At 38.7% G+C, this 24417-nt stretch overlaps 1 protein-coding gene across 1 annotated transcript in view; it reads right to left on the bottom strand.

The window, feature by feature from the left end:
* The window catches only part of MICU2 (mitochondrial calcium uptake 2), a 284103-nt gene that overhangs the window by 132385 nt on the left and 127301 nt on the right, over positions 1-24417 (bottom strand). Inside the window, exon 2 of the mRNA XM_063429809.1 lies at positions 10106-10256. Within this exon, the coding sequence (XP_063285879.1) occupies positions 10106-10256 (151 nt within the window). The remainder of the gene's footprint in view (positions 1-10105; positions 10257-24417) is intronic.

Genomic DNA, 24417 nt, shown 5'->3' with positions numbered 1-24417 from the left:
AATGTGGGCCCAGCAATGTTTGTTCTACACAGCTAGACTAAAGAAGGATTTCCTTAATTTTTTTTTATTCCAAATTTAATCAGATATGTTGGGGGTGGGAAGGGGGTGAAAAGTAAGAGTCATGTCCGTTACAAAATACATTTTAATCATTTACTTGAAAACAAACTAATTTTCAATAAACACTTGCAGAAAGTGTTTTTTCCTCTTACTGGCCCGTATCCCAGTGTCTTCAGAGTAAGGTGGAAGGCTGAGACATAACGGTGTATTAAATGTCAGAACATATCTACAAAAGAGCATTAACAACTTAGTTTTTCTTGTTATAGTGTACTAACCAAGAAAGTCTGGGATCAGTATTGATCATTGATGGTTAGTTTCCACTTGTTCAGTGTTATAAATAGCAAAGAATGAAATTATTGTAATGGAGGAATGCTTTACATTGGAGATTTCAATGATAAATTAACACATCATGTACACATGCATGCATGCACAATAATATTTTGCTAATTGGTATTATATCTTGTACACTCAGAAATGGCCAGGTAAGAAGCAACATGCACTTTGAGATTTGTGGTCTGAAAGCAATCTGATTACAGATTTGGCCCACGGAAGAAATGTGTGTCAACCTTCCTCTGGGAAAGGGAGAGAGCCAATGCTTTCCCTCTAGATTCTTGACTTTGTGGATCCCTTCTTCATACAGGGATATAATTTCCAATTAGTGGGGTAATCCAAGGAGACATCTGACTGCTATTTGGGGGGGTCAAGAAGGAATTTTTTCCTAGTTTGTTGCAAAATTGGAAGCACTTCATACTAGGTTTTTTGTCTTCTTTTGAATCAACAGCAAAAAGAGAGGAAAGCTGAACTTGATCGACGCAAGTCTTTTCAGCTATGTAACTATATGAAGGAGAGGAAGAGGGGAAAAGGGGGATCATGTATTTTTTGGCTGCACTGAGAAGGTATCAGATGCTTCAGTGAAGTTTTCCAAACTAGGAAGAGATGCTACAAACGTTCCATTAGTGACTTGATCTAAAGTAGGAGGACTTTATTAGATGCTATATGGACATGCCGTGTTATATATCCTATTGAAGACAAAGAAACAACAGATTAGCAAGATCTTTTAACCACATAGTGAGAAGCATGCTTGAGTTGCTTTGCGTTTTCCAGCATTTTCATTTTTTTGGAGCATTAAATGGAGCAAGTGGGCAGAGAGGATTTTTTGCAACTGCACTGCAGTGATTGTTATTCTCAGATCCATTTCCTATAGACTTGTCAAAAGGGAGTTGATTTGCCTGGGGTTGACCAAGTATGAAATAAATCTCGGTTCATTAGTGGGGTTAGGATGGCTTCACAAATTAATTACTGTTCAAAGCGTATGATCATGCATGTAAGATTATGACTGTCGTGCAAAGTGGTGAGAAAGCGTTAAATTTGTAGACGGTCAAACAAGCAAGCCGAGGAGTGATACTAGCATTATGTATGACATGAGATACATGCATCATCATTAAACTATTGGTGAATTTATGAAATTGTATAGCAAAATTAGAGCTTCTGACTTATGTTTTCCCCAATGCTATAAATCATTTTTGCCAACATCCACATTTTCAGATGTTCTTCCTTGTACCCGTACTGTGAACAACACGTCCAGAACAATGCATGCAAAATCCAAGTAAATCAAATGTGCAAGGAATGTGTTTAAGGAAATTCCTTCCCTTATAGCCAAGAATGTAACTTTATGAACAGATTACAGAACAAACATCTACAGGAATATGATGTTTATAGAATTAATGAGAATTGGAACATTTTCCTTACAGTTACAAATAATCAGACTGTAACAGACACAAAGATTGTCTACCTAATGAATATTCATTTTAGCCATTTTATTTCTTGTTTGATTAGTATGTGAAATAATGTGTCAGTGTGGCAAACTTTCAACCAACTGAATTTAGGTAATCTGAACAGAATTTTAATACTTTAGCAACCAAGATAGATGATAAAATTGATTTGATAACTGGCATCCATTTTAACTGAAAGGTGGGCATTAGTCTCAACGCTTTATGCAAGACGTACATTATATCCAGTTAAGTTATCCAGCTATATAGACCTACAAACCAGAAACACTTTAGTTTGCTGAAATGCCTTATGTGTAAAGAGGGTGGCCCCTTTTTTAATTTAACAAGTTCAGATTTAAATAGAAATAGGCAATTTTATAAACTAACCTTGATACATCCCCCTGGCTGTCAATCAGACAACCTGTCCCGTTACTTCCTGGTTTGCTTAGATCAGTGGAGCAAAATTCAGGGAGGCAGACAATTGCCCAGAGTACATGTCTTGCAAATACTTTTTTATTGAGCTGAGTTGGTAAATCTGTGATTGGGGAAGGCTACCGGACAAGAGATCTACAGATTCTTTTTAGGTATACCCCCAATGAAAATAAATGCATTATGAATGTTTTCACTGGAGTATATCTAGTGAATAGTATTTTTTTTTCCTTTTTTCGTTTATTTGGTCAGTAGACTGACTAAGTACATAGTGAAAGATTATCCAGAAAAGACCCATTGACATCTACAGTTCCTCTTTATTAACCCCTAAGGGGCCAGAATGTTTTTCAATTTTTTTACCGTTAAGAACCAGGGCGTTTTTTCTGCGGTGTTTACCCACACATATTATATACAGTTTTTCTCGCCATTAAATGGTCTTTCTAAAGATACCATTATTTTCATCATATTATAATTTACTATAAATTTTTTTTATAAAATATGAAAAAAATTTAAAAAAAACACCTTTTCTAATTTGACGCACAAAATCTGTTGCGCATCTACAACCGCCAAAACACACCTGTGCTAAATAGTTTAAAAATGTTGTCCTGAATTTAGAAAATACCTAATATGTTAACATGTTCTTAGCTTTTTTTGTTGCCAGTTATAGGGTTATAAGTACAAGTAGGACATTGCTGTTTCAAGATATTTATATTATATAAAATTTACCACTTGTGACATTGTAACACTGTTATAAATCTCGTTTTTTTTGTTGTTGTTTTTTTTTTTAAAGTAGACAACCCAGGATAATCAATATGGGGTGTGTCCAGTATTTTTTAGAAGCAACTTAGTCACAAAAACTGGCCAAAGTTAGCATTTAGAATTGTGTGTTGAAAATGCAAAAAACAATTATGAACGCTAACTCTGGCCAGTGTTTGTGACTAAGTGGCTACTAAAAAAGACCGAACGACCACTTTTGAAAACACCCCATAAAACCTGTACATAGGGGTTCGGTTTTACTTGCGAGACTCCACGGAACACAAATATTAGTGTTTCAAAACAGTAAAACATATCACAACATTTATATCATCAAAGTGCCATTTGTTTGTGTATTTTGATTTAAAGCGGCACTGTCATGCCGAACTTACCTTTCCTCAATCTCTTCCTCTTCTCCCCCTCTCTCAGGATCTGTTATTCTTTTCTTCCTGTCTTCTTTAGTTTTCTTTAAAATCATAAGACAAAGTAGGGACTCTTTGTCTTATGGAGGATTTCTCCGCTTGACCAGCTCAGACCAGCTCAGACCAGCGGAGGAGCAAAGTGTGCTTCATTTCCGCTGGTCAGAGCAATTTTCCCATGATCCCTAGCTTTCCTCCCTGTTCCCACAATGCTTCCTGTCAGTATTGCCGAACGTCCTGTCACTTAGACAGAACGCCGGCAAAACTGCCGAATTGCATCCTAACAGAATGAGCACTGTTTCTCCATTGGTGTTAGGATGCAATTCGGTACTTTGATCGTATCGGAATTTCATTCTAATGAATGAAACGCCGATCCTATTCATTGCCGCGGCTGCATCTTGCAGCCGCTTAGTAGATAACTCCCTAATTCCCACGGTATTAGGGAGCTATCTACTAAAAGGCTGAAAGACCTAAATTGGTCTTTCAGCCAAATGTACTAATACTAAGTAAAGATTACTTAGTATTAGTAAATAATATGCCCCTACTCGCTATACCGCGAGTAGGGGCATGTCTAGTAAGCAGTGAGCAGCCTGTGGCTGCTCACTGTAAAAAAACCAAAAAACCTAATTAAACCCCCCCCCCCCCCACGCGGGGGTTAAAGATGGGGGGGGGACCTACTGTCCTCCCCCTGGCCCCCACCCCTGCGCGGTGGGTGGGGGCCCTAATAAAACAATAAGGGGGGGACCTACTGTCCTCCCCCCTGGCCCCCACCCCTGCGCGGTGGGTGGGGGCCCTAATAAAACAATAAGGGGGGGGGACCTACTGTCCTCCCCCCTGGCCCCCACCCCTGCGCGGTGGGTGGGGGCCCTAATAAAACAATAAGGGGGGACCTACTGTCCTCCCCCCCCCTGCGCGGTGGGTGGGGGCCCTAATAAAACAATAAGGGGGGGCCGACTGTCCTCCCCCCTGGCCCCCACCCCTGCGCGGTGGGTGGGGGCCCTAATAAAACAATAAGGGGGGGGACCTACTGTCCTCCCCCCTGGCCCCCACCCCTGCGCGGTGGGTGGGGGCCCTAATAAAACAATAAGGGGGGACCTACTGTCCTCCCCCCTGAACCCCACCCCTGCGCGGTGGGTGGGGGCCCTAATAAAACAATAAGGGGGGGGACCTACTGTCCTCCCCCCTGGCCCCCACCCCTGCGCGGTGGGTGGGGGCCCTAATAAAACAATAAGGGGGAGGACCTATTGTCCTCCCCCCTGGCCCCCACCCCTGAGCGGTGGGTGGGGGCCCTAAATGACCCCCCCCATCAAGGTGACTAGGGGTCCCAAGCCCCTAGTCACCCCTCCCACCCAAAACATTCTATCCCCTACCTACCCCCCCTCACCCTAAAAATAGTGAGGGGGAATAAAATAACTAACCTGTAAAAAAAAAAAAAATTAAACTTACCATTTGACGTCTTCTTTTTTCTAAATTCTTTCTTCAGCTCCCAAAAAAGCCAAATAAAAATCCATCATACCCGTCGCACTTTAAAAAAAAAAAAACACGAGCGCAAAAAAATAATGAATCCATGTTCACCCATGGAGGGCACGCCGCGTACTGAGCTCCGCAGGGCGGGAAAAAGTAAAAATCCATCATACCCGTCGCACTTTAAAAAAAAACAAAACAAAAAACGAGCGCAAAAAAAAATTCATCCATGTTCACCCATGGAGGGCACGCCGCGTACTGAGCTCCGCAGGGCTGGTCAAGGCTTATAAAGCCTTGCCCCGCCCTGCAATTAGGCTTAGAACACTCTGATTGGTTGGTTTAAGCCAATCAGAGTGCTCGGTGTCATTTTACACAGCGTGGGAAAATTCAAAAGAACTTTCCCACGCAGTGTAAAATGACATGGATCACTGTGATTGGATGGTTTTCAAGCCATCCAATCACAGTGCTCTGTGTCATTTTACAAGCATGGGAAAATTCCAAAGAACTTTCCCACGCTTGTAAAATGACACAGAGCACTGTGATTGGATGGCTTGAAAACCATCCAATCACAGTGCTCTGTGTCATTTTACACAGCGTGGGAAAGTTCTTTGGAATTTTCCCACGCTGTGTAAAATGACACAGAGCACTCTGATTGGCTTAAACCAACCAATCAGAGTGTTCTAAGCCTAATTGCAGGACGGGGCAAGGCTTTATTAGCCTTGACCAGCCCTGCGGAGCTCAGTACGCGGCGTGCCCTCCATGGGTGAAGGTGGATGAATTTTTGTTTGCGCTCGTTTTTTTTGTTGTTTTTTTTTAAAGTGCGACGGGTATGATGGATTTTTACTGCCCTTTTTGGGGGCTGAAGAAAGAAGAATTTAGAAAAAAGAAGACGTCAAATGGTAAGTTTAATTTTTTTTTTTTTTTACAGGTTAGTTATTTTATTCCCCCCTCACTTTTTTTAGGGTGAGGGGGGTAGGTAGGGAATAGAATGTTTTGGGTGGGGGGGGGGGGGGGGGTGACTAGGGGCTTGGGACCCCTAGTCACCTTGATTGGGGGGGGGCTTAATTTAGGGCCCCCACCCACCGCGCAGGGGTGGGGGCCAGGGGGGAGGACAGTAGGTGTCCCCCCCCTTATTGTTTTATTAGGGCCCCCACCCACCGCGCAGGGGTGGGGGCCAGGGGGGAAGACAGTAGGTCCCCCCCCTATCTTTATTTAGAGCCCGCACCCACCGCTCAGGGGTGGGGGCCGGGGGGGAGGACATTAGGTCCCCCCCCTATCTTTATTTAGGGCACCCACCGCTCAGGAGTGGGGGCCTGGGGGGAGGACAGTAGGTCCCCCCCCATTATTATTTTATTAGGGCCCCCACCCACCGCACAGGGGTGGGGGCGGGGGAGGACAGTAGTTCCCCCCCTTATTGTTTTATTAGGGCCCCCACCCACCGCTCAGGGGGGAGGACAGTAGGTCCCCCCCCCTTATTGTTTCATTAGGGCCCCCACCCACCGCACAGGGGTGGGGCCGGGGGGGAGGACAGTAGGTCCCCCCCCCTTATTCTTTTATTAGGGCCCCCACCCACCGCGCAGGGTGAGGGGGGGACCTGGGGGGCTTATGAAGTGGTGGGGAGCTCTGCTCCCTGCCGCTTCTATAGTTACATATTACAAGGAGGGAGCTGCAAGCCGGTAGCTCCCTCCTTGTAATAAACTGAACGAACAAACGAACACTGATACTCAGTGTTAGTTTGTTCATCTGATTTTTTCTATTCATTCATTCGTCTGTCTGATGAATGAATAGATGAAATTCCCGTTCGCATGTCCAGGTGTTTCACTGGGCATGTGCGGGAATCTTACAGTCTGTGTAGTGCGGGTAGATGACGTGTTCCACAGGGACTTCACCTACCCACACAAAGATGGCGGCGCCCTGAATAAAGATCGGGGCAGAAAATAAAGAATAAAAAATAGGTAATGTGGGGGGCTTAGGGGCATTTGGGGGTGACTAGGGGGTCAATTGGATGTAGTGGAGGCGGGAGGGGGGTTAAAAAAAAAAAACGGGATTCGGCATGACAGTGCCGCTTTAAATATATGTATACTAATATCAAAATACAGTTAGAACAAATTTAAACCGGTATATCCATTTTTTAGAAAAAATTACATTTTTTTATTATTACATTTTTCTCAATTTATTTATTCATAATTTTTATTTTATATATTGATATAAAATTATATATATATATATATATATATATATATATATATACACATATATAGACACACACACACATATATAGTCATTCTAAGTGTATTTTAATATATATTAATATTAAAATACACTTAAAATAATGGATTGTGTATGTGCATATATATATATATATATGATCCAAGTACTTTTATTAACTTTCTAAACTTTTGTGCAGGCATGAGGGGGACAGCCTGAGAGCTCAGGCACTCCCCCTGCAGGCACTGCACAAGCTGGCTATTCCGGCCATGTGATTGCGAGGACCCTGCGATCACATGGCCCAGGGGTCCATATCAGCCGCAGGAGGACTGCCTGGGATGCCAGACAAGTCCCCACATCGCAATCGTTGGCAGGAGATCGCCAGCGATCATGTATGTGCAGGTCGTTAATGAAATTTTTTTGTTGGACGAACCTGGTACGTCAGGGGTCGGGAAGGGGTTAAGGAAGGTGACAAACAGGGTTAATTTAAAGTGAATCTCAAATGTAATGCCAATATAGCCAAATTGGAAAATTTCTCTCATTCCGCTATAATTCCAGTTCAACACCGAAGCCTTACATTGGAAATTCACTTTGAATTCTTTAAAAGTTGTAAGAGAAGATACCAAAAATCCTAGGCCCATAGTAAGAAGGCAGATACAACTATGTGCGTAGTGTACAGAACAATTAATATGGACATTATCAATTTAAAGGAACACTTTAAGCACCATATCTTCTACAGTGTGATGCAGTGGTTATAGTACCAAGAGTGTTCTGGAACCCCCTTTCCATTGTAAGGGATTTATACATTTTAAAATAGTTTGACTTTTTTCCTGGGGTTTGCCGGGTGACTCCCCTCACCTTCACTGAGAGTTGGAAGCTCTCTGAGCAAAGCCTGTTGGTATAGTTCTTAGATCATGGACTTAAAAGTGTTGATCTTCCACTCTCACCCAATGAGTTAACCATGTACTGTTCGGATTGTCTCAGGACAGCTAACGGAAGCTCCTAAGCAGAGGACCCATGCCCAGCAGACCCCAAGTAAGAAGTCAAGCCACTCTAAAATGGTTAGGTTTAGTTTGTCAATATATGTACATGATCGCTGCCACTGCTTTTTGTAATCTGCAACAGCACCGTATACACATTAAGTCTGTATCCTGGTGCGGACTTCCTTTTTCTGTGAGTAGCTTCCTCCTCTTCCTCAACCATTTCCCACAGGCTGTTCTTTATAAGGTCCTTCGTACAGAGCAGACTGCTCAGCGTTTATTGTTCTCCTTGAACCTGTTCGCTACCTTGTAGTTTACAAGGAGACAGGAATATGCGAAGGAAGATGGTGGTGTCTTGACAAGACATTATCTTGCAATGACCAACTTGTAAATTTTGAATTACTGAAACAAATAATTTGCTCAATTTCCACTGGGAAATTAAGAACTTAGCAATGTTTTTATGAGAACTGCTTCCCATACCTTTTCTGGTCCGCCTTATATCATGTTACCTCTTCAGGGAATGAATTGATCATCAGGTGACAAGCATGTGTGCATAACATCTAGAACCACTAGGTTCCAGATTGCAACAAAACACCAACCCAGGCTTATGGCACAAACAATTGCTAACAGGCTAGGGTATTTTACATTGTACATTTAATATCAATAGAAAGGTCAGAGGGCCGAATAAGCATGGCTTTATACTGACAAAGTCAACGGCTCAGAAACACATAAAACATCAATACAAACATATAAATACGTATATAGCAATAGACCATGTAGAGGGAGGGAAGACAAAGACATGTCTGGGCCTCAGAGGAACAGGAAAATCTAAGCACCCACTTTATTGTATATACAGGTCTGCAAAACTACTCTATGCTCTAAAACACAGTATACTGTCTAAAATTATTTCTGATGCCCTGCTAAGCCTCCATCTACCCGTCCATGGAACAGCATAGGAATCTTGTAACACCAACTGAATTCCACTAAGGTGTCACCAGTAAGTGCCTATAAAAAATTGTATTAGACAGACTCCAGGTATATCTTCTCTAAACTTCTCCAACAGAAACCATGACATATAGGATAGAGGGAGGTTCTGTATGGTGCCTTTCACTCTGAAACACCAGACAATAAATTGAACATATAATTTTAAGTGTTTTTAAAAAAGGAGAGGATTGGAATCAAAGTCAGATTTACATCACAAGCGCCTTTAAGCACAGAATTTTCAAGCCCCACCCACCTTCCAAATTAAAGCAAGAAGATTGTTTAACTATGATAACAATATGCGCACACACACATAGAGTGAGTGTGTATAGCAGTGTGTGCAAATATCTGATTGCATGAATGTCTGCGTAGGTGTGTGCAGCAAAATGTGTGGTAGTTTCTGTGTGTTTTACAGTTTGGGTAGTATTGATTAAGTGTAGCACTGTGTGTTCGTAGCAACGAGTGCAGGGGTGTGTGAGTGTGTGTACATCTCATTTCTGAGTTGTCCATTCTTGATCCAGTCCTATCCCTTCTCTTGGTCAGTCAAATCCCCTCTCGCTCCAGGAGATCACTCCCGTCAGTCTGACGGGGTGGCATCATACATAAGGCTCCCTCAGACTGAATATAGCACTCTCAAAGTCTTGGGATATGTGTTCTGGCCAGCAAGCAGCAGACACTGGGCAGGAGGCAGTGGACTTTTAATAGACCGAGTAGGCGCCCCCATCAGGCACGTGTCTGTCGTCAAGTGCCGAATCTGCCCAATAAGAAATCCAACCCTGGTTCAACATAAATATTATAACATGCACCTTTTTCCCAGGGTAACAATTTTTATTTTGTACATAGATGTGAAAACTTATGTGTACAATTTTGACTGTCAGCAGAAGCCTAGGGTTTTTTGTTTTTTTATAAGACAAGCATTTTAATGATGCTGTGGTCATCAGTTACAATTCAATTTGCATGGTAAATGACATGGAGCTCTGCTAAATAGTTTTCCAAACCAACAATTCTGACCGCACTCAAATTAATTTACAGTAATGTAACTTACGTTCCACCTGCTCAAACATAACAGAGAAGAGGAAATCTCTTGGTGTCATGAAATACTCCCCCTCGTATTCCAGAGATGCAAACTGCATAAATCGGCGCTTTCGGAGAGACTGCTTCTCTTTACGATCATCATCATCAACAAGGCTTTCATTCTGTATCAGAGAAATAAAGCAAAGTTAATGTAATGTGAATATTTACGGTAAGTTAAATTTAAAAAAAAAAAAAAAAGAAAAAAAAAAAAGAAAAGAAAACTTGTTATAAAATTAAATTTACATTATTATTATTTATTAGGCCCCAACAAATTTCACAGCGCTGTACAATAGGTTGACTAACAAGCAGTATTTGCAACAAGACATGTTGGACGTACAGGAAGAGAAGATGTTGAGAGCCCTGCGCAAAAGAGCTTACATTGTAACTGCATAAATCACAAAAAGATATTAAAAGTTAACTAAGTTTACTGTAGAATTATGAGGAGTCACTGCGCCAGAAAATGTAGCAATTTTGCAAAATACAAAACATCAGTAGTAAATGATCCACTGTTACTGACAAGATAAAAAAAAAAAAAAGATCAGAATAATTATAAAAAAAAACATGTCTATGCAATGTGTGAACAGCTCCAGAGAGGGGGAGAAAATGAAGCTAGTGCTTAAACATAGTGTTGACCCTTCTTAAGTTGTGACAGAGGTACAAAATAAATATAGCTTCCGCAAAGTGTGCCAACACTTCAGAATGTCACTATATACCATGTGTGCCAAAGTAAACACAATTTTTTTTTATTAAATACCAATTTCAAGACACCGAGAGAAATACCTAGCAGTGAGGCAGGTATTATCAGGAAATATTCGAATTGATAGGTTCAGGAGAAAAATATAGATACCGTTGCTCCAGAATGTGACTCCCATTAAACATGGAAAGATCTCTCACCATGATATTAGGAGCCCAAGCAGATTGGCACGAGTCAAACTTTCACTATGGAAAATAATGCATGGCTGACCTATGTGAAATAATGGCATATCATCAACTAGGGTACGTGTGTGTGTGTGTGTGTGTGTGTGTGTGTGTATGTGTATGTATATATATATATATATATATATATATATATACATACATACACACACACATATATATATACATACAAGAAAAAAATACCGGCACTCCTGGGATTTTCAAAAGCAATCTTCTTAATTCAAAGAAACCACATCAACGTTTCAGCTCCTGTTATGTCCTGATGAAAGCTCCCAACAGGAGCTGAAACGTTGATGTGGTTTCTTTGAATAAAGAAGATTGCTTTTGAAAATCCCAGGAGTGCCGGTATTTTTTTCTTGTATATCTCTTAGCCCCCAGAGCACCGGGTACGTTTTATGTTTTAAGGTTGGAGTGCAGGAGCTAAGTTTGTTTACATATACATATATACACACACACACAAATACACAGTGTATATTACTAATTGTTTCAGTGTAACTTTTCCCCCTTTCTCCTGCTTTCTGTAAATGCAAAAACCATGCATGAAAAGCAGTGTAATAGCATGTATTTGTTTTAGGATGTGTGTGTGTGTGTGTGTGTGTATTTATTTATTATCGCCATTTATATAGCGCCAACAGATTCCGTAGCGCTTTAGAATATTATGAGATGGGGGATTTTACTATCAATAGGACAATTACAAGAAAACTTACAGGAACAATAGGTTGAAGAGGACCCTGCTCAAACGAGCTTACAGTCTATAGGAGGTGGGGTGTAAAACACAACAGGACAGGAAATAGCAATCAAATAAGTTGGAAGTGAAGCAGAGCTGGAGGAGAGAGTAGAGTGCTGCCCTTTAGGAGAGAGCAAGAGACAGGTATGTGAGGCAGAGGTTACTCTGGGAGGCCATAAGCTTTCCTAAAGAGATGGGTTTTAAAGCACATCTTAAACGATCGAAGACTAGGGGAGAATATATATATATTGGTTTTGTTTTTTCCACCATAACCTTTTTGGTTTTTGCTTCCCAAGCACTACCAAGCCCCAGTAGCAAACCAGTAACCAACCTCATGCTGATGACTTACTTGCATTAACAATGAAACAGCTGTCCATGAGTGGTTTACTGGCTTTGCATTTTTCCTTGTGTTTCAAAGCTGTTGTATACAACAAAACACAGACTCAAAGGAATTCATGTTCAAAATGCAATGAGGCAAAAATGTGATTCTTTGTTAAACTAATTTGCATATGCTCACCCAGAATCCTTTGCGGTAGTAACATCACTGCAAATGTGTGATTTCTGTGGGAAAAGCAAGTCTTATGGCTTGACTGGTGTGCAAATATTTATTTAACATTGTATTAACACACACCATTTTTATATATATATATATATACACATATATACATACACACATACACACACATATACACACACACACACAAGACCAAGTTCTACATGGACAGTTCATCCTTACATGCTATTACACTGCCTTTCATGCATGCATGGTTTTTGCAATCACAGAAAGCAGGAGTAAGGGGGGGGGGAAGTACACTGAAACAATAAGTAATATTGAAGTTAATTAAAACAAACAGGTTCATGTTTACATTGTTCACAGGGGACTACAATACTAATTTTAAATTATAATTGCTACCAACCATTGTGATAACATTGTTCCACGACCATGTCTGAAATTCTCAAATTTCATTGGGGCCATCCTTAATAAGCATCACATGCATCAGTTAGAGCTGCCCTTTGACCCTCCAGCTGTTCTATTTCATATACAGGGCCCAACACAAACTTTTTTTTGTGTCAGATTCCTGGATCTACAGTAAAATCCCTATTACTAGGGGAAATATATTTTTGTTTTTGGAAAGGTCCGTTAAATGAAGGAAAAAAAAAGTTTCATATCATTATATATAGCTATAAAATACAGCCAATGGTTCATGTTATAACTAAGTGATATAGTTAGGTATATAGGTAATCAACACACTGTGCTATTTGAAATTGTAAACAAGTGTATACAGGTGGTCCTCATTTAGCGACCTACCTGTTTTACGACGGCTCTCCCTTACGACCAGGCGTAAATGCAAGCCGTAGTGGGGATTCCCTGCTCTGGTGCGCATGTCTATGTTCGGGGAAACTTCCCGGAACATAGACGAACGCACGAGAGCAGGGAATCCCTCTAATATATGTTCAGGGAAATTTCCCCGAACATAGATTAGAGGTATTCCCTGCTTTGGTGCGTTTGTCTATGTTCGTGAAGTCTCCCCGAACATAGACGAGCGCACCAGAGCAGGGAATCCCTTAATTCCTCACTTACCGACCAATTCGTTCTACGACCGGGTCGAAGGAACGGAACCTGGTCGGTAAGTGAGCAGTGTCTGTAGTTAAAAATATCTCTCAGGCTGCGCATGGTTCCCAAGGATAATTCTCATACCACAACTCCTTTAACCCTTGCAGATGCTACCTCTAAAATTCCCAGAGTCTAATGTAAAACTTTTAAGAGTGTTTTCTTACAGTAAGGGAAACATCCACGGAGAGCATGAGTATCGCAACAGCTTAGGTTCAACATATCCTATATCCTCAAATTTAGCTCATTTTAGATAAGCTCTAGAAGGGATAACCGATTTAAACCACTATTGTGTCACCTTGGAGGGGCTATTCTTTCCCACAGCTTTTAGACAAACCTTTTTACTCCTTCCAAAAAGAGGTTCGCTCCAATCCCCTCTCATGTGCTACTATTAAGATAAAGAAGGAATTTGCATTGCAACAGGGTCGTTGATGGCCTATTTCCCTGTACATTTCATTTCTTTATACCGGTAACTCAACCTTTTATAACTGCAAAAGTTTCAATAATATAAAATACAAATCACCAGTTTAAATTCAGCTAATATTTTGTTGTTCGTGTAATGGTTAAAAAAAAAAAAAAAAAAAGGATTAAATCAATTTGTCACATAAGCCTCAAATCCTACTAAGTCTGCAACTTGTGTCTAGTGTCATTGAGAACAGTCTGAGCAAAGTAAGGATGGGAACAGGTCATCTAGTAATAGCAACGTGATGAAAGATACCTTAGAGAGTAATTATGCATTTCCTATATAGAGCAAGATATTGATACCTCAACGAGGAAATGACTAATTCCACGGCTTGTGTAATGCAATTGTATTGTATCCTATTAGGCAAATGAAAAAAATAAAAAACTACAAAATAAAAACTTAAACTTCAATTGGAAAACCCAAAGGATTTTTCTTAACTTTATACTGAGGTGTCAATGTGCAAGCATTACTTACAAGTTGAATGGGCTGAAGGCGTATATGCAGTACAATATAATGTATGGCACTGTACCTTAATGTCCACTGTTCAATTTAATAATACTTTATTCTTTACAACTAGTTTGTATTACTGCAGTTTTTAATGTTTTGGGGATTTTTTTTTTCTTTTTTTCAATTTATGTTTTTATTGGTGTTTTATGTACGACATCGAGAAACATATTCTATAGTGTGAATATAGTAGTATAAAATGAAAATGCAACAATATATATATAAAATGCAGTAGTACAGTCGACTACATTTGAACAAGCATTGAATAAGATGACTAAGATGACTAAGATGCGACCTGCATTAATGTGCCTAATGCCAATACCCACTGGCACCTTGCTCTTTGCTCTGCAGTTTAGTCTCGTATTTCTCTAAACGGTTTGTCTATCTGCAGCGTTTTATTTGTAGAGTTCCGTACGCTGTTCCTGGGTATTGGGGTCAGTCTCTTAATAACGGCGCCTTGTGGCCTGTCTGGTTTGCGGTTGGGTCGCGTGGAGTTCTCCGTCTCTGCTGTTGGTTCTGTGGGTAGTGGGGTACCTGGATGTTGCGGCTTCCCCACATCAATAAGCTTCAAAAAGCCGTCTGGGTCTCCCTTTGATGTAAGTGTGTTGCTTTCTCCGTTAATATCTGTGATTAGGGATCCGTCCATACCCCAGCAGTACTTGATAGCGGCTTCTCTCAGTTTTCGGGCTATGGGTGCCAACTTTCTTTTTTCCGTAATAACAATATATGTGAACACAACCCAGTGAAAAAAATATATATGTGGTTAAAGCAAGCCAGGACTTCCCTTAATGTTTTAGGTGAAGTATCCTGGTAACTCCCCGAAGACTTCCTCTTGTCTTCAATAGATATATGCACATAGATTAGGGGAAGATCTGCTAAATGTAAATACAATAAAGAAACATAGCGTTTAACTGTGTGGGGACTGGCACTGGTTAATAGTCACAATTGGTCACTCACAGATTTGCAGAATTAAAACAGCCTTGAGTGGTATCTTTCAGTGTCCAATATGTTGTCCCTCCTCACATGTTCCTCACGGAGCAGAATGTATGTATCTCAAAAGAGAAAGATATATACACGAATGTAGTACACTTCCAGAGTTTAGTAAAAAAGTATTTAATGACTTACATTTAGGTATAAAACAAACAGCTTGTCACCATGCACGTCCTACGCATTTCGTCCTAGGTGTGGACTTCCTCAGGGACTTGGTACAGTAAAGTGCAAAAACGTAATAGCAGCATAGTAAATATCCCCCCTCCCAGTCTTTATATACATCCCCATTGAGTCCCAAACGTTCATCAGCTGGCTTTCGATTTCCGCGGCATGGAACCCAGTGACGTCATCGCGTGTGCCGCAATGTTCCTCCTGATGACGTCATCACGTCCGACGTGTGCGTTCCATCTTGCGTTTCACAGACCCGGAAGTGGGTCGCGGCCATTAAAAGTCTCTTATTCTGTCGTGCTGACTAAGAACATGTATAGGCGAATAAAGGAAAACCGGGGTGGGGAAAAGGGAAACAGTTAAAAGAACTCTGGATGGTACTACTCTGAATAGATAAAATACAATAAGCAGGAATATATGTTCCTACTGCAATTTATATTCATAATACAATCTGTAATTACAGGGTTTATGGATACATCTTGTTATAAAAAAAAATAAAAAAATAAAAAAAAATAAAAAATAATGAAAGATAAAGATTTATGTACAGACATGAATCAACTGTTCTACATGTATATATATATATAATTCTTCAGTTTCCATACATATATCATTCTTACAATTTGAAGATCATATATAATACAAATCTCAATATTACTACTATCTAATGTACATTGGTCATACAATATTTATTGTCTATACAAATTGATGTGATTAGTGAGACCCATTTGTATCACGCTTCTGTCTCATTCTACTTAAAGGTGAATGAAGTTCATTTGTGTCTTTCAATTAAGTGAAATCCAGAATAAAAAATATAGATATAAACAAAGAATAAAAAATGGGAAAAAAAATACTACTGGATGTAAAAATATTGATGAATATAGAAATGTAAAAATAAAAACAAAGAATAAAATGAAAAATAAAATTAAAAGTGAGATGAAAATAAAATAAAATAAAAAAATGAAAATAAAAATAAAAATAAAGATAAAAGTAAAAAATAAATAAATAAAAAAATGAAAATAAAAATAAAATTGAAAATAAAAAATAGAGATATATAATTTAAATCTTCAATTTTTCGAATGAGAGAGAAGTGTGATGATACCCATACAGTACACAAGAAATGGAAAGAGGGTGATTTATTTAGTCTTCAAAAAAGCTCCACAAATCAATGTCTAAGTTTAGACCAAGAGGTTGAAGTGTTTTTAGTTTACTAATCCAAAAAGTCTCTCTTTGAGAGAGTTTTTTGGTCAAATTTCCTCCTCTCCAATATGGATCCACCTGCTCAATATCCAAAAACATAAAACTCCGCCAATCAAATTTATTGCAAGTGTTGCAATGTAATGGTACTATATGTTTCATTGATTTCTTTCTAATATTGTTTTGGTGTTCCAATATTCTCTTTTAGTTTTCTACATGTTCTCCCCACATACTGTGTCCCGCAGGGGCATTGTAACATATAGACCACATTCCTCGTATTGCAATTAATATTGGATTTTATTTTAAATCTTTATTTTGTAGTGAAGCTTGTAAAATCTCTTTTTTGTATAAATGTTTGGTTTTTACAGGCTTTACAAGAATTGCAAGGGGTGAAGCCATTAATATTCGAGGTTATACTTTTACGTGGAATTTTTAGAGCATAGCTTGGGGCCAATACATTTTTTAGGTTTTTTGTTCGCCTAAAAATCACTGGTGTCTTTTTTGGTAAAACTTTACCTAAAATGGGGTCTTGGCGCAGGATGTCCCAATGTTTGTTGAGGATCTTTTTTATTTTCCAGTGTTGTGTATTGTATTGGGTAGTGAAAGAAAAAATATAATTATCCTTAAAATGTCTTTTGGGGTTAGGGGATATCAGATCCCTTCTATTCTTTTTTCCTATTTCTTTAATTTCTTTGTCTAACAGTGTTGTTTCATATTTTTTTGCTATAAATTTGTTTTTTAAATGCTCGGCCTGTTCTCTAAAATCTGAATTTTTCGAGCAATTTCTTCTTACTCGTATTAGCTGGCTTTTCGGTATGGTTTCCAACCATTTATCTTTGTGGCAACTTTTTCTGTGAATAAAACTGTTACCTTCAGTTTTTTTTAAAGAAACATTTTGATTGGATCTGGTTGTTTTCTACAAAGAGGTTTAAATCAAGGAAATTAATGGTGGTGGTGTTTACTTCATGTGTGAACTTTAGACCATAGTCATTTCGGTAAATGTAATCTATGAATGATGACAGATCGTCCTGTGGTCCTTGCCAAATTAAAATAATGTCATCAATAAAACGCTTCCATAGGACCAGGTTCGCTACCCAGCTATGCCCACTCCATATGTGGTTGGATTCCCAATCCCACATATATATGTTTGCATAGCTGGGGGCGAACCTGGTCCCCATGGCTGTGCCAGTGGTTTGGAGGTAAAATGAATCATCAAAGAAAAAATAATTATGTTTAAGGATGTAATGAATACTATTTAAAATAAAATTTCGAAAATTTGATGATATATTTCATCTTTCTCCATAATTCGTTCCAATGCACCCAAGCCTTTCTTATGTTTTATTATTGTATATAATGATGTGACATCTAGGGTCACCCAAACATAGTCATGTTCCCAAATTATATTCTCCATAATTCTTAAGACATGGGCAGTGTCTTTTAGGTAAGAAGGTGCTTCTTGCGCATATTTTTGAAGGTGGTGATCCACAAATTCTGATAAGTGAGCGGATACAGAGTTTATGCCACTGATGATTGGTCTCCCCGGGGGTGTTATTGGGTTCTTGTGTAGTTTGGGGAGAAAATAAAAAATGGGTATAATTGGAAAATTATTAAAGAGATATTCCTTATTATTTTTAGAGATTATATTATTTTCATAAGCCTGGTCCAACAGGAATCCTAGGATGGTGTTAAATTTTTTTGTTGGATCTCCTGTGAGTTTGATGTAAGTTTCTATGTCTCCCAAGATTCTGTGTGCCTCATTCATATAATATTCTTTCGTCAGAATGACTATGGCTCCCCCCTTATCAGCTTCTTTTATTACTATGGTGTCCATTTTTTTTAGTTTTGTTATGCTTGCCGATTCTTCTTTGCTCATATTATATTTATTTTCCCCTGAATTTTTTTCTTTTTCTAGTTCTTCTAAGTCATGGCATACCATGCTGTTAAATATTTCTAAGCATAGAGAATGAGGAATTCTTAAGAAAATGGGACACAATTTTAGACACATGCTCTCAAAACCTTATGAAATTAATAATTGAATTTGAAAAACAAGGTAGAGAACAAATAGAGCTAGATATAAAAACACTGGAATCTGAGGGTAGTCAAAACATAGAACCCAATAAATATAAAGAAAAGGAACAAGAAATTTGCAATGCAATTAACAATCTGGAAGAAAAAATTGCAGACACTAAAAATAACAAAATGAAAAGAGATAGACGAGACAAAACCTTTAATACTTTTTCCACTAGTAATAAAATTAAGAATAAACACAAACGATTTTTTGATAGAGATAATAGGAACTTCGAGATATCACAAAAAAACACCCATTTTAGATAATTTGACACATATAAAAGAAATACCTCACCCATTCGAACAGGAAATTCCCCAATTAATCACACACGAAATTCACCCACTAAAATGAGGAGATTTACTAATAACTATACACGAAGTCCAATCATCACAAGACGAAAAACATTCACTACAAACACTGTCCCACAGACTCAAAATCCCACCAAACAAAGGGGAAGAAAAGAATCAATCTCCCCAAATCGATGTGACACTCCCCCTAGGAGATCCTATGCCCAAGCAATAAGAACCAATCTGGAACATCCAGATGAAAGGGAGGATCTTTTTTTAGAGGGAGGGGCCCACAGGGATGGGAGAATAACTCAATTTTTCAAACCACGCCACAACCATCAGGGAATTACATCAGACATTCACCCAATTTTCCCCAAAAGAAAAATAATAGAGGAGAACCCACGGAGAGAGGACTCTCTAAGACAAAGACACTAGAGAAACACTATGGAATTTATAATCTAACAGATGTTGAGTTATGTGACACGGATTTGAAAGCCTTAAGCAAAGGCCTCAAATTTGCACCAAATCAGAAAATGAATTTTTTCAACACCTACATTGATGTCCAAAAATACATCCGTAAAATGACACTTAAGAGATTCTTTTTAAAGAGAGAGATAGAAGAAAACACACTTACAAAAAGTTTAGATGAAACCAATCTAGAACAGAAACAATTTAAAAAGAAATCACACTTTTACCCAGTAGGAGATAGAGGCCCCTTCTTAGAAACATTTAACAGCATGGTATGCCATGACTTAGAAGAACTAGAAAAAGAAAAAAATTCAGGGGAAAATAAATATAATATGAGCAAAGAAGAATCGGCAAGCATAACAAAACTAAAAAAAATGGACACCATAGTAATAAAAGAAGCTGATAAGGGGGGAGCCATAGTCATTCTGACGAAAGAATATTATATGAATGAGGCACACAGAATCTTGGGAGACATAGAAACTTACATCAAACTCACAGGAGATCCAACAAAAAAATTTAACACCATCCTAGGATTCCTGTTGGACCAGGCTTATGAAAATAATATAATCTCTAAAAATAATAAGGAATATCTCTTTAATAATTTTCCAATTATACCCATTTTTTATTTTCTCCCCAAACTACACAAGAACCCAATAACACCCCCGGGGAGACCAATCATCAGTGGCATAAACTCTGTATCCGCTCACTTATCAGAATTTGTGGATCACCACCTTCAAAAATATGCGCAAGAAGCACCTTCTTACCTAAAAGACACTGCCCATGTCTTAAGAATTATGGAGAATATAATTTGGGAACATGACTATGTTTGGGTGACCCTAGATGTCACATCATTATATACAATAATAAAACATAAGAAAGGCTTGGGTGCAGTGGAACGAATTATGGAGAAAGATGAAAATATATCATCAAATTTTCGAAATTTTATTTTAAATAGTATTCATTACATCCTTAAACATAATTATTTTTTCTTTGATGATTAATTTTACCTCCAAACCACTGGCACAGCCATGGGGACCAGGTTCGCCCCCAGCTATGCAAACATATATATGTGGGATTGGGAATCCAACCACATATGGAGTGGGCATAGCTGGGTAGCGAACCTGGTCCTATGGAAGCGTTTTATTGATGACATTATTTTAATTTGGCAAGGACCACAGGACGATCTGTCATCATTCATAGATTACATTTACCGAAATGACTATGGTCTAAAGTTCACACATGAAGTAAACACCACCACCATTAATTTCCTTGATTTAAACCTCTTTGTAGAAAACAACCAGATCCAATCAAAATGTTTCTTTAAAAAAACTGAAGGTAACAGTTTTATTCACAGAAAAAGTTGCCACAAAGATAAATGGTTGGAAACCATACCGAAAAGCCAGCTAATACGAGTAAGAAGAAATTGCTCGAAAAATTCGGATTTTAGAGAACAGGCCGAGCATTTAAAAAACAAATTTATAGCAAAAAAATATGAAACAACACTGTTAGACAAAGAAATTAAAGAAATAGGAAAAAAGAATAGAAGGGATCTGATATCCCCTAACCCCAAAAGACATTTTAAGGATAATTATAATTTTTCATTCACTACCCAATACAATACACAACACTGGAAAATAAAAAAGATCCTCAACAAACATTGGGACATCCTGCGCCAAGACCCCATTTTAGGTAAAGTTTTACCAAAAAAGACACCAGTGATTTTTAGGCGAACAAAAAACCTAAAAAATGTATTGGCCCCAAGCTATGCTCTAAAAATTCCACGTAAAAGTATAACCTCGAATATTAATGGCTTCACCCCTTGCAATTCTTGTAAAGCCTGTAAAAACCAAACATTTATACAAAAAAGAGATTTTACAAGCTTCACTACAAAATAAAGATTTAAAATAAAATCCAATATTAATTGCAATACGAGGAATGTGGTCTATATGTTACAATGCCCCTGCGGGACACAGTATGTGGGGAGAACATGTAGAAAACTAAAAGAGAATATTGGAACACCAAAACAATATTAGAAAGAAATCGATGAAACATATAGTACCATTACATTGCAACACTTGCAATAAATTTGATTGGCGGAGTTTTATGTTTTTGGATATTGAGCAGGTGGATCCATATTGGAGAGGAGCAAATTTGACCTAAAAAATTCTCTCAAAGAGAGACTTTTTGGATTAGTAAACTAAAAACACTTCAACCTCTTGGTCTAAACTTAGACATTGATTTGTGGAGCTTTTTTGAAGACTAAATAAATCACCCTCTTTCCGTTTCTTGTGTACTGTATGGGTATCATCACACTTCTCTCTCATTCGAAAAATTGAAGATTTAAATTATATATATATATCTCTATTTTTTATTTTCAATTTTATTTTTATTTTCATTTTTTTATTATTTATTTTTTATTTTATTTTAAATTTTATTTTTATTTTATTTATTTATTTTTTATTATTATTTTTATTTTTTTTATTTTCATTTTTTACTTTTATCTTTATTTTTATTTTCATTTTTTTATTTTTATTTTATTTTATTTTCATCTCACTTTTAATTTTATTTTTCATTTTATTCTTTGTTTTTATTTTTACATTTCTATATTCATCAATATTTTTACATCCAGTAGTATTTTTTTTCCCATTTTTTATTCTTTGTTTATATCTATATTTTTTATTCTGGATTTCACTTAATTGAAAGACACAAATGAACTTCATTCACCTTTAAGTAGAATGAGACAGAAGCGTGATACAAATGGGTCTCACTAATCACATCAATTTGTATAGACAATAAATATTGTATGACCAATGTACATTAGATAGTAGTAATATTGAGATTTGTATTATATAAGATCTTCAAATTGTAAGAATGATATATGTATGGAAACTGAAGAATTATATATATATATACACATGTAGAACAGTTGATTCATGTCTGTACATAAATCTTTATCTTTCATTATTTTTTTATTTATTTTTTTAAATTCTTTATTTTTCTTGTGCATAGATTGCCAACAAGCGTGTAGAGCCACAACAGCATCCACAAGAAATTCCATATCATTGTACAGTGTGGCATTTTAGACGGCACATTTTTATATTATATGAGAATAGCAAGATCGTAAACAACGTTTTTGTGATAAAACATGCTAAGCTAGACATGTATAAAACCGATCTAGTTATGAGATGCGTATAATTGAATTAACTGCGCGTTTTTAACTATAGTTATCGCTTAGCAAGCAAAGTATAATAAGAAATAATTTTCGCTTTTGATAAATGTGTTAAGACAATATGCATAGGGATGTACAGACCCACAGTGCTGAAAAGGCTAGACAACACAATCAAATTCGTCGTTGGTGTCAGCAGTACTATAGTTCCATTGCAGCGTTTGAACTGATTTGTGGTCTAAGTATTGTGCACAGAAACCAGTACAGGTTTAAAACCTGCACTAGTGTCTATGCTGGGCAAGATTTGGAGTTGTAGTTTTAGTGAGGTGCCTTGCACTGAGAGGATCGGGCAATACAGGCTGCATATTTACTGGTTTCACAAAACTGCAAAGGGGTCATCTACTGAATAGTGGGTCGAGTTAAAACAACTATATTGCAAAATTAGGGCACATCAGTGGAGGTGCAAAGATCTCTAAACCTGGTTTCTTAGCAGGTTGGCGCCAAATTAAATAGAGATTAATATACAGTAAATAACACCCAAAGATTTTTCGAATTATTAGGTCAACTATAAACATGCAAGGCATAAAACTTTAAGAGGCCGGATAGCGTCCATTTGTGAATATATGCCATTTCCCCCGCTTGTTGTGGTTGAGGTGGATGACTGGGAAGTTCTTACGGCTGCGGCATTTTCATCCTATGCCCGCCTTTCGATTTACAAAGTCCCGGCAGGGTGAGAGTTGGGCAATCTTTAAGCGGTGGAGGTCTATGGACAGTCCGTTCTGGCCCACCGGGTGGCTTGACTGGATTCTCCGAGCTATATGGTGCCCCGAGGTCTCCGTGGCTCCGTTGAGAGTGTCATAGGGGGGCTTGCACTTGGGTTGCAGTCGCTTGACGGCGTTGGCCGGTTTCTTAGGGCGCGATCCTCCTTTGGGACGTGGTCTCATTCTTGGAGGGCCGCGGTGAGCAGCGGACGCCACTGAATGGGTTGTGGCTTTCTGGCTGTCTATTTGGTTCACCTGTTTCCGAGGTTCAGGAGCTTGTCGAATTTCATGTAGTTTACCCGTTCTGCGTTTCCTGCCATCGGTAGGTGAGTGCTCCTTCATGCCGGGCGTCCCCTCAGCTTGCGGCCGTCTGCTCCATAGTTTCTGCCAGAGCTCTTTGAATAATGCGTCCAGCCGTTGTTCATAGTTGTCCAGCAGGCTTGGCGTTGTCGGCATGGCGGTCGCCATTTTGGCCATAACTGTGTTGCGGAGTAGTGTGCTTGAATCAAGTACGTTTCGTCGGTATTTGTCGCTTGGTTGTACCGGGATATCCCTCACCGGCCAGGGGGGGTAAACGGAGACTTGGGTGTAGCAGCGTTTTCAACAGAGCCGCCGGCGTGGAGGTCGGCCGCCTCTCCTGCGCCTGCACCCGCTGGTAGGCCGCAACCCTATCTCCGCCTCAGATTGCTTCTCAGGGTCCGTTGTACCGGCTAAGTGAGTCTCTGGGTCACACCGTTATTGTGGCTTGTTGTTTCGCAATTTAGGTGTGGTCTTTGAGGGGTAAGTCGCTTGTTTAACGGTTCTTGCCTGGAGCTCCGGTTTGGTGCGACCAGTCTGCTTGGCGGTTAGGCCCCGCCCCCCTATTTTTTATTTTTATTTTTAAATTTTTTCTATAACAAGATGTATCCATAAACCCTGTAATTACAGATTGTATTATGA

Source organism: Pelobates fuscus, chromosome 1 (genome assembly GCF_036172605.1).
Source record: "Pelobates fuscus isolate aPelFus1 chromosome 1, aPelFus1.pri, whole genome shotgun sequence".
In the NCBI taxonomy this organism is placed as follows: Eukaryota; Metazoa; Chordata; class Amphibia; order Anura; family Pelobatidae; genus Pelobates; species Pelobates fuscus.
Note: the sequence above shows the minus strand (reverse complement) of the source record. Positions and strands in the feature narration are given on the sequence as shown.